The sequence below is a fragment of the Drosophila grimshawi genome, unplaced genomic scaffold (genome assembly GCF_018153295.1).
Source record: "Drosophila grimshawi isolate 15287-2541.00 unplaced genomic scaffold, ASM1815329v1 contig_44, whole genome shotgun sequence".
In the NCBI taxonomy this organism is placed as follows: domain Eukaryota; kingdom Metazoa; phylum Arthropoda; class Insecta; order Diptera; family Drosophilidae; genus Drosophila; species Drosophila grimshawi.
The window spans coordinates 115063-125731 of NW_025063240.1; the positions used below are offsets into that span (position 1 = coordinate 115063).

Genomic DNA, 10669 nt, shown 5'->3' on the forward strand with positions numbered 1-10669 from the left:
TGCGATCTCTGAGTAGAGACGGCTACGTCAACGGACGACACGTGTAGCATAGAAATGCAATTCTGATAAGGTGCTCCCCTTTTTCAAATAAATAAAGTATAAAATACATCATTATATAGTCAATCATTTAATCTGGTCAAATAACTTTGAGTGTATTCAACTGCAAGATATTTCATATTTCATCAGTGCTCATTCAATAATTCTGATCATTTAAATGAAAAAACAAAGCACAACATTTATTTTAAATAACCTATTCTAATCACCTTATTTTGAATAGGGTATAAGCTGCTGATTAAACAAATTTGATATTTATACATAAACACATATGTACATAGCATATATACATTCTATAAGTATAGTATGTAAATATGTACACAAGATTAGTTTTTGTCAAATCACTGCTTGAGCTCAACTAACGGGGTCAGGGTAAACATTTGATATACCCTTACTGAGGGTATGAGAACTAATCTATGTCTAAACTACAAAATTACATTTGCTATTTTAATAAATTAATTTGTATCAATAACAACTTTTATGTGCCCTTGTGCAAATATACTCAAATGTTCTTGAAGCAATGCACATTTTCTTGCACAGCATGTCATGTGAGAAGTTAATCTATTCTCCACAAGGGTATTAGGAATTCGGTACTAAACAGATTACTGCGAGATTGTTTAAAATAATCTTTTTATGAATAGCATTTAAAACTGACACACTGAACACACAAAAAGTACAGTTCGACACTTTGAGCTGGCATTTACTAACTTATGGAAAAATACTGATAAGCATTGATTACATGAAGTGGCCCTGGCGGTCGAAGTAGTTGCCTGGCTCTGTTGATCATTGCTGCAATTTAAGATTTGTAAAAAATGTATGAGAGCATTTAGAACTTGCCATCGAACACTGTTTGCCGTTTGTTTGTATCGAGTAAAGGCAGTTATTTGTTATTTTAAGCTATTTATGCGATTATTGATGTCATTTATGTGTTTGCACTGCTACAAAAAATAGTCGGTCGTTGTGAATGCATTCGATTTTGAGTCATTCAGTCAGTTCAGCAGTGTCGAGAAATATGCATGCACATAGATATTCCAATATATATGTATAGATAAAAGCCACTTGAAAGCCAGGACAGACAGCATCTGTTTTCGCTGCTTTTCGACGCTTAGTTTCAAGTGCAATCCATTAAAACAATTTAATGTAAAATTGCGTGGCTGAAATTACGCTCGGCGTCAGCGACCGGATGCTCACTTATTGGCTTCATCTGGCTCCTTCTTTGGGTCTCGCTGTGTCTGCGTCAGTGTCTGGGTTCGTGTTGATGTTGAGCTGCGAAAATTTCGCACAAAAAGTTTATTTTCCACTTGAGAGCAACAAGCAGTGAAATTATCAACGCGTCTAACAGACAGACGATGCCTTTATGCCCTGTGCTAGTCATTTGCACAGACACAAACAAATAAAATTAAGTGGCGACAGAAGCAAAACGCAAAACTGAAAATTGAAAACTGAAAACGAAAACTGCAAACTGAAAACCAGAGCGCACATCAAGAACCCAAAACACAGACACCAAGCTGGCAAGCCAATGTAATGCAAAATATATGCATACTCGAATAAACTAAAAACCACTAATAAATTTTCACTTACCGCAATGAAAATATTTTATTTTCATTTTGCAAGCGTTGCAAACTTGGCCCGCTCACCGTGATGCAAAGGGAGAAACTGTCTGCGGTAGTCGGTCGGCTAATTAAAATTGAAGGTGTTGAAAATCAATGGGATTGAGTTCCCTAGACCAGGCGGTGAAATGGGTTTGGAATCTGCCTTTGCTAGCAGCTCATTAGCTTGAGGACCACTCTTTCGTTTAACAATGCCGTTCAAGTGGAGGGAACGGTTCGCAAGTGGTTTTCTAAATTGTTGTCAGTGTGGCTCTGAATTCAATTTAAGAAACTCTTTAAATAAATATGCTAAAAGTGACGAAAACAAAAACGTCAAATTTCAATAATTTAGTGCTATTGTTGACACTTACAGACAAGTACAGTTTGAGGTGATATTTATTTTATTTTTATAACTAAATTTTTGATCTGCTCACTCCATAAGTATAATTATTAATCTCAGCTAGATTCTTAGGTTCAAAAATAGTTTAAAGTGCTTGCATCGTACTTCTTAATACTTAGATAACTATATATCTATGGTACAGAGTTGAGTATATGATCTGGTACCGGAGGATGGCATTGGGGCAACAGTGGCCCCAAGGTTGGGTATGTGCGCAGCCGTAATAGCTCTAAGATCGTTTGCAACTCCAAGACATGAGCATAGTGTTTGCGCACATTGTCCATTAGGTGGCGATGAATCTTGATCTGTTCCATGCTGCAAGACCGTTAATTATTTGCTTAGTATTATTAGTTTTTAATAAATATGGCCTATATGTAGGTGTAGCTTACCGCTCGCGTTGCTCGCGATCGCGACGCTGCTCCATCATAACATCGCGCTGTGAGTTCTGAAGAGTGACGCTAACTTTGAGGCGTTCAATTTTGGAATCGATCATGTGGTTTTGGCGTTTGATTTCCAGTGTCTTTTGCTGCACACTATCAATTTTGATGTTGCTGTAATAAATATTTGCTTAGTCTAATACTGATGCTTATCTTGAGTACTTACATGCGATCGATTTGTTTCCTAAAGACTGCAATTTTTTGCTCCACAATGCGTTCGATGGCACCAGCTGCCATGTATTTCTGGCGTTCGACTTTCACCTTCTCCCAGTTGCGTAAAATGTTAAGAAACTCAATGGATACTTTGCATTTCTCGATGGCATCCAGCATGTACTTGAGATAGGCAATATTAGCCTTATATAGCTTGTGTTCCCATTCCTTAAAGATCACCTGGCGCCGGAACACGGCAACGCGCTGCATGGCTTTGATCTTCTTGTTACCTGCGTCCTGTGTCCAAATGGGTAAACGGTCATATATAAAAGTGGTGTCGCCTTGCATATGGCATAGATATTCACCTTTATCATGTGGTTAACATCATTGATGTCATCCACATGCATTAGAACACTGTTAGATAGCGACTTGGTGGAGCCATGGACCTGCACCTCGACCTGTCCCAGTGTTAATGTCAACTGTAACGTCATGTTCCTCATGGTCTCCAACTGAAAATAAAAAATGATTTACGCTAGACTGAAGAATAATACAATCTATTTATTGATTAATTCGGTTTCGATTTGTATAATCTTTCATATAAGTTGATCTGACTAACTTACTGAAAGAATACAGGAAAATGGTCATTCACAGTCATTTGCACTCTGCAGATGAATACATAGAACAAATGAATAACTCCAAATTTAGCAGATGGTGAGAGTCATATTAACCGAATATCTATGTCATCTTTAATGTAAAATATAGACGAATATTATGTTGACACATTTGTTCAACCTTTAACTTTGAGAGCAAACCAAATGCAAACAACTGACATTAAAATTTAAGAATTGTCGACAGTCAAGATAAATAAAAATAATTGTTTCAAGATTTTTATATTTAATTACGTGTATTTTATGTTAACAGTATTCGAGACAAAAAGCTGTTGCATTGACAAGACTCCGGATCTCGAAAAACACAAGAAATAATTTTAGATTGCAACGAAGGTTGCTTTAGTTGTTGTGTGAGACACATTCATTAAATTTCCTGAATAAAACCATCGAATGAATGGCTTAAACTGTGATTAATTCTTTCTCACTTGGATTGAGAAGTGAAATGAAATCTTAACAACTCTAGCTTTGTGAATTGTTCATTGCCAACAGCTGCATATCTATTTTGCATATCTTTTTGATGCATCCCCAGAACAACATCTAATATCTCCTTAAAATATAATTAATTTGACAACAATGACTCATGCTGATGTTTCGTATCCTTGAAAATTTCACTCTCGCACCACCTATCGTAAACTGGTCCGTTGCCAGACCTACGCAACGACGACGCCAACAGATTGGTGGGGCACGTTGACAGCAATTGAGACTGCAGACTACAATCGAGTATATTTAATGAACTTACATAAGTCTGTATTGTGTCCTCCATTTCCCGTTGTGTGTGGGCCTTGGTCTCCTTAAGACCCGCGATCTCTTTGGTGAGGCCGTTCAAGGCGCTCTGGCTATCCACCAACTGGTGGCTAATGCCCTTGAGTCGCAACTCGCTCTCGATCTTCTGCCGGCGCAGCTTGACAAACGCTTCCCAGGCCTTGGCATCCACCGAAGTCGGACAATTTTTGGGCGTATCATTGTCGGCGATGAAGGCCAGAAATTCGGTAATTTCATTGGGCAAGGGGAAAGCTCCACGTTGCGACTGTTTGGGACTAAGTCGCTGAGCGGCTTCACTGCAAATCAACGATGAATTAAATGTCTTGTTCGGTAATTTGGGGCGCTTCTTGAACAGCTTGGTCATCTCGTGAGCGGCATGTGGCACAGAGTTTAGAAAGTTGCCGCGAAACTGCCGCTCGCAGGCGCGGTCCCTGGTCTGTTGTGCCTCGAGTCGTGTGCGGACATCCTGCTGGCCACGTTCCCAAAAGTCGAAGAGATTCGCATAGCGTTTGATGTACTCGTTCAGCTTGTCAATGTCGCTGCGTAATCCTCGGATTTTATCGCGCAACTGTCCACGTGCGTTGCTGGTGGTGATCTTGTTGAGCATTCGGACACGACACTGCTTCTGGGCAAAATCGTACCTAAGTTTGAGCAGCATTAGCTCCGCGACGCGTTGGTTCAGTTTGAGGATTTGCTTGGTCTTCAGCTGCAGCGTTTTGGCCTCGTTCTCGTTCAGAATGCCCAAATACTTGCGACGATCCTGCTCGAGCAGATACACAGCCTCCTCATAGGCGCGAAATATCTTCTGGTCCTCCAGCGAGTACTCGTGCGGCTGCTTCTTGAGCATGAATTCCGGAATGGGTATATCCTTTTTGATTTCTTCCTCCCATAGCTTCTCAATAACGCCATCCATCATGACAATCAGGGCCCGTGCCCAGAATTCCACAGACCACAGCAAAAGTCGACCTCGCTTGCCGCCCGTGTCTATTGCTTTGGGCTTGCGTCGATTGATCGCCTTCACCTCGGAGTCATCCACCTCCAGAATGGACTTTATGACCTCATCCTTGGCCAGGGTGGGCACCGTTTGCTCGGGCGGCTGAAACGAGTCCATCCAGAGAAGTCTCAGCATGCAATTCATGTTATCATAGATTCGAGTAAGCACACCATTTGTGGTTAGCACATTGTCAATGGTCTCCCGTTTCAATTGCTGCGCCTCGTGGAAATACTTGTTGAACTCCTGCTTCATGGGGTCTACCAAATAGTAATGGTACTTGCAATCATCATTGAATAGTTGATTCGATGTGATTATTTCCTTAGACTGCAACTGGAATTGTGGTGCCATCATGTGATCATAGACACTAGGCCCTTCCACCACATACAGTTTGAGTTCATGGCCTGCTGGCTTGCCCTCGCCCTCTTCCGCCTCCATGTCCCCGTGCAAGGAGTCTTCTGCCAATTCTTCTAAGGAAAACACAGAGAGACGCATGTGATCTTGCAGATCGTAGAAGCGATATTTGTCGAATACGATCATATTTGACTTGCGCACAACTGAAAAACTCTCGAAATTTGCTTCGGCAAATATGGATCGCACTTTATAATTAATATTGACAGCCCGGCTTGTCACCAGCTGCATAATCCAGTCCCGTATCCTCGACTGATCCTCGATGGCGCGCATCAGTGACTCCCGTTCCAAATCACACAGCTTGTGCGCCTCCTCCGTCAGTGCCTCCATCCATTTATAGTGGTAGCAAAACTTTTTGAAAATCCCCTTCGATTTGCCCGTCACGGAAATATCGTAATCGATCAGCGCCGTCACCTTGGCCGAGAAATCCTGTATCATCTGAAGTATCTTGTCGCGCTTAAACATATCTGCAACTGTGTACTCCTCCTTCACCTCCAATTTCACGGTGGCTGCCACAAATGCTCGTGACACCATCCCCGTCTGCGGTACAATATATTTCTCAGGCACAGATATTTCGCTGTTCTCCCGCGCATGATCGGCCAAGGAGGGCAGGCGACTCACTAAGAACACATTGTTGGCGTCCAATACTATCAGGTATCTGTGAAGTAATCCAAACAAGAGCACAGTTAGTTTTTCAGTTGCAATATACAACTAAGAATATACCCTCAAAAAATTAATTACTTTGCGAATTGTATAACATATTAGGGAATTCATGTTGTACTCCAGATGGTAAAAGCATATGTTACGCAAGACAAGCATGATCAATATAGTCATACAGTCGATTGGTCTATCTGTTTATTGTTCTAGCTAGCAAGCTCAGTTTTCAAATTACCTAAATGGATCATTGTTTAATCCGTGTTTTTCCTGCGTGCACACGGATCAAACTGATTTTATTTTTTAAACATATTAATTATTATTATTAATAAAAATAACAATAATAATTATAATTATGATAATAATATTAATAATATTAAAAATAATACAAATAATATCAATCAGCTGCCATAGGATTAATCAGTGGAAAAGCTATTTACTTTTTTTTATTATTATTAAATTTAGATGTGGACAGGCTTGCGTACACTCAACAAAAACATACTGAAATTTGTAAATTCGCTATATTTTTGGTACCAAAGGTTGAAGGTTTTAAGGTTGCGTGTTTCTAAAAACTGGGATTCATGTGTTTCTTAAATTCAGGGTGGACATTTCTAAAATTCAGAAAATATATGACTATGTATAAAAAATGTTATTTTCTATGTATGTACATAGAAGAGAAGAATTCTAACATATAATTCTAAAATATAATATAGAAATCGAAGCAGTAAATATCATTACTATTTGCAGAATTTGAAGATGAAATTTATTTGCATAATTGCTGTTTAGAAAAGCATTTCTTAATTATAAGAACAAATTTCATACAAAAGATAAATAGTCCATATAGCTTTTAAAATTTTAAGAAATGTTTTCAAGTTTACAGAAATTATTTCTAGACGCTTTATGTAATTAAGTAGTCGTCCCGAGCTGATAAATTGATTGACCTTATCTTTCAATTTATGGTAAATGCTTGATGATGATATGGCTAATCGTACACAGATTTTTAAGAACTGTTTAGATAAAAATGTGCCAAGTATTTTTACTTGCAGGTTGAGAACTGAATAAACTATTGCTGGATAGTGTAAGTATATTGGGACAACAGAGCTAAAGGTATACCTACTTGGAATTGTAGCACTCCTTGGCGCGCAACACAAATTGGGGCCGAAAGAAGAGTGAGACAAAGCGTGACATCATGAATGCCTTCTTGGCACGCTTGTGCTGCCGAAAGTGGACCATGATGCCATCAACGCCCCACGTGAGCAGATGTCTCGTCATGTTGACATCAATGATGTGTCCGAAGTGGGCCGATTGTATCGATGCAGCCCACTGGAGTTCGCTGCTGTCGTTTAGCACAAACTGGTCGAATACGGCGCTATCCTTGACCACACCCACAATCTCAATCAGCACCCAGCGACCCATGGGTGGCTGTACGATGAATGCCACATATGAGTTGGGCAACGGCAACTCACGTCTATGCAGCCGCCTATCCTTGCCCCAATTATATATCCACATCTCATCCGCATGGCCTGGTTTTTGTATGTTTTTATCGCGCGATATCATCACCAAGAGACGCGGCCCCTCCACGAGGAGGAAGCTGTGCACAAACACTTGCTTCACCAGCTGCTCATCCTTGATGGCAAAATAGTACGTCATCTTGGGCGGTCGGTACTCAATATTCACAATGTGCAGAGCCTTGGCCTGATCCTGAAAGACGGCGCAGTTGTCGTGATAGTCCATAGCAAAAACAGCTGCCGAATCACATGTCAGCTCATAGACGATGTTCGGCACCGAGGGCTTTTCGAAGTGGATGAGCACCAGGACGCCGTCTACGGTGCCGACAATTACATAAGGATTGTTGCGATGCGAACAGATGGCGCAGGCCAAATCAATGGGCACCGTGGAGATCGTTTTGCCATATGGTACATCCATCATGGCAATGCCATCGTTGTGCAACACCACGACGCACTCTTCTTTGAAGCAGGAGAGCATCCGAAAGGACAGCACTTTTTTACCGGCAACAATCACCGGGTTCAGTTTACCCTCGCTCTCCTCGACCATCACCTGGTCAATGCCACCCAGTTCGCTCGAGGCATAAAGCTCTCCATTCTGATTGCTAATGAGCGTGCAGACATTTGCCAAGCTCTGATCAATCGTCCATTCGACGACAAAGTTGCCGGCCTTCTTCTTAATGTAGAACGCCCTGACACTCGTCCAAATTAGGAATCCCGATCGGTGGAACAGCAGGGCATGTGGACGAGCAAGGACCTCGTTGGCATACTCGCTTAGGCTGGCGGTTGACCAGCGCTGTTTGATGGTGAAACAGGCGATGTCAATCTGGGAGAATTCGCCATAGTCGCTGATCACATAGAGTCCATCGTCGCTGAAGCTCATGAAATTGCGTTCGGATTTCAGATAGTTCCTGCCCATTTCCACCTCGGACACCTGATGCAGGAACACTTCTTTCTCCGCGTAGCACATCTGGTAGCATAAAATGCGCAATTCTATCTTGTCGTACTGGACTATTACGGGAAAACTCCCAGTACCCAATGCTACCGAAAATGGTCGAGTATCAATATATGTTGGATGCTCCAGGATAGTTGTGTTTGTCCGAAAGTTAAACACACAAATTGCATAATTCGGATAGCCGCCGATTCCAATGAGTAGATCGAGATCAGAAAATCGTATCATAGTAAAGTTCAGTATGGAAGCTGAAGGGCGTTAAGAGATGTTGGTTAGTGGGGTTTAAATACTTTAAGACATTCATATTTAATTATGATAAATAATTATGAAACAAGCCAACGATTTCCTTTCTGATTTTGAAAAGATCCGTGACACACTTACACGACAGAGTCGAGTATCTGGTCAACTCGGGATACTTGTAGACGTATATGTTGGGGCGCAGAACACTCTCGGCAAATCCAAAAAGCGGAAAGCGATTGTGACCGGCAAAGGCGCTTATGTGCAGGCCAGTGGCAACGGTTTCTGCTCTGAAATAGCTGACTGCGAGCGTTGACATCTGCGTAAATTTGATCAAATTGGCCTGTCGAAGGGCGCAAACATCGGGACCCACATTTGCAATGCTGCCGCCATCATAGTTGTTGCACCAACTGAATTTAACAGTTCCAGTTAATTAATCTATAAATTATGTTATATGTTTAGAGATATGCCATACCAAACCGTTGAGCTAATATTCATTTTGCTGTTGTGACTTTGATTTGTGCTTCCATTTGCCAAATGCCGTTCGTTTCAGTCAACAAATCAAACGGTTGCTAAGATATCAACAATTTGCCATGGCAACTAAAATGTAATTCAAACAAACTGGCAGAAAATTCAAAAGATCAATTCGTTCAGCGGTAATTGTTGCTCATTGTCGTCCTGCGTCTAAGCAGCTCACCCTCACAGATTTCCCAGGTGGCAACTTCAAATTACACCAAGATACGTAAGAAACGCATATAAAACGACGAAATAAACGATACTAGAAATTATGTCCCAATTGTTTTTTTATTTCACTGCTTTCGCTCATCGCTTGTGTATTGTTATTTTCATCGTTTTAATTTTATTGTTAATGTCTGCCACTTTCTTCTGTGTGAGAGCTTCTTTATGAGCCTTGCGAATGCGATTTGAGCTGCAATCTGCATTAATTATTTATCAAACCACTTTTTCATTTTAAAGCCTCAAGATTTTTGTGCCAACTATTTATCATAAGAGCTTGAAGATGATATCGTGAACTTGTTCAGGAAGAAAGAAAGGTTTCTGAACCACATAAAGTATATGTATATTAGGCGTTACAAGCATTGTCGATATACATATAAAGTTAATTTAAAATTGTTGAAAATATGTAAAAGATCAATACAACATTCCGATTACTAATGTTAATAACAGAACATATCGATACTACGCTCGATACCTTAATTTAAGATTACATTGAATAAATTCTTCTTAGTCTAACCGTCAAACCTAGTGCATCACTTTTTGCCGCTTTAAAAACCCAACAGGTTATGGGCCTAGGCATAGAAGAAAAAGTTGAATGAAACTAAGGTTATGCTGAAAAGCCGCGTTTAAGGTCGAGTGACATTTTTTCATTAGAATTGCATAATTTTGTATTGCTGTGTGCATTACCAACTAAAGTTTTCTGTGTGAGAACAAGTACGAGCGAAAAATGATTGCGCTGTACAATATAGACAAGTTGGACGAAACAAATTATGATTCGTGGTGTGTCCAAATGAAAAGTGTGCTAATTCACCAAGAGCTATGGTCCGTCACTTCGGGAGCTATGAAATGCCCAAGCTCAGACAAGACGAGTGAATATAGTCAGTGGTTATCAAAAAACGAAAAGGCTTTAGCGGTGATTACTCTCTCAATAAGAGGCTCTGAGATTGGTCACATTAAGAAATGTGAATCGGCGTCGAGTGCGTGGATAACTCTAAAGGCAGTGCATCAGCCCACCGGTCCAGTGAGAAAAGTCACATTGTTCAAGAGATTACTCTTCATGCGGATAACCGAGAATGAGAACATGCAAATATATATTGCAAATTTTGTGAACACCGTGGATCAGTTAG

At 40.6% G+C, this 10669-nt stretch overlaps 1 protein-coding gene across 1 annotated transcript; it reads right to left on the reverse strand.

Moving 5' to 3' along the window:
* Positions 1-2047: 2047 nt before the first annotated feature.
* LOC6558824 lies at positions 2048-9364 on the reverse strand. The gene is made up of 8 exons (XM_032743113.2): positions 9283-9364; positions 8952-9217; positions 7231-8818; positions 4035-6117; positions 2993-3136; positions 2644-2924; positions 2430-2591; positions 2048-2355 (listed from the first exon to the last, which is right to left on the reverse strand). The coding sequence occupies exons 1-8, from the start codon at positions 9303-9305 to the stop codon at positions 2175-2177; spliced, it is 4728 nt and encodes a 1575-aa protein (XP_032599004.1). The 5' UTR covers positions 9306-9364; the 3' UTR covers positions 2048-2174.
* Positions 9365-10669: the final 1305 nt, after the last annotated feature.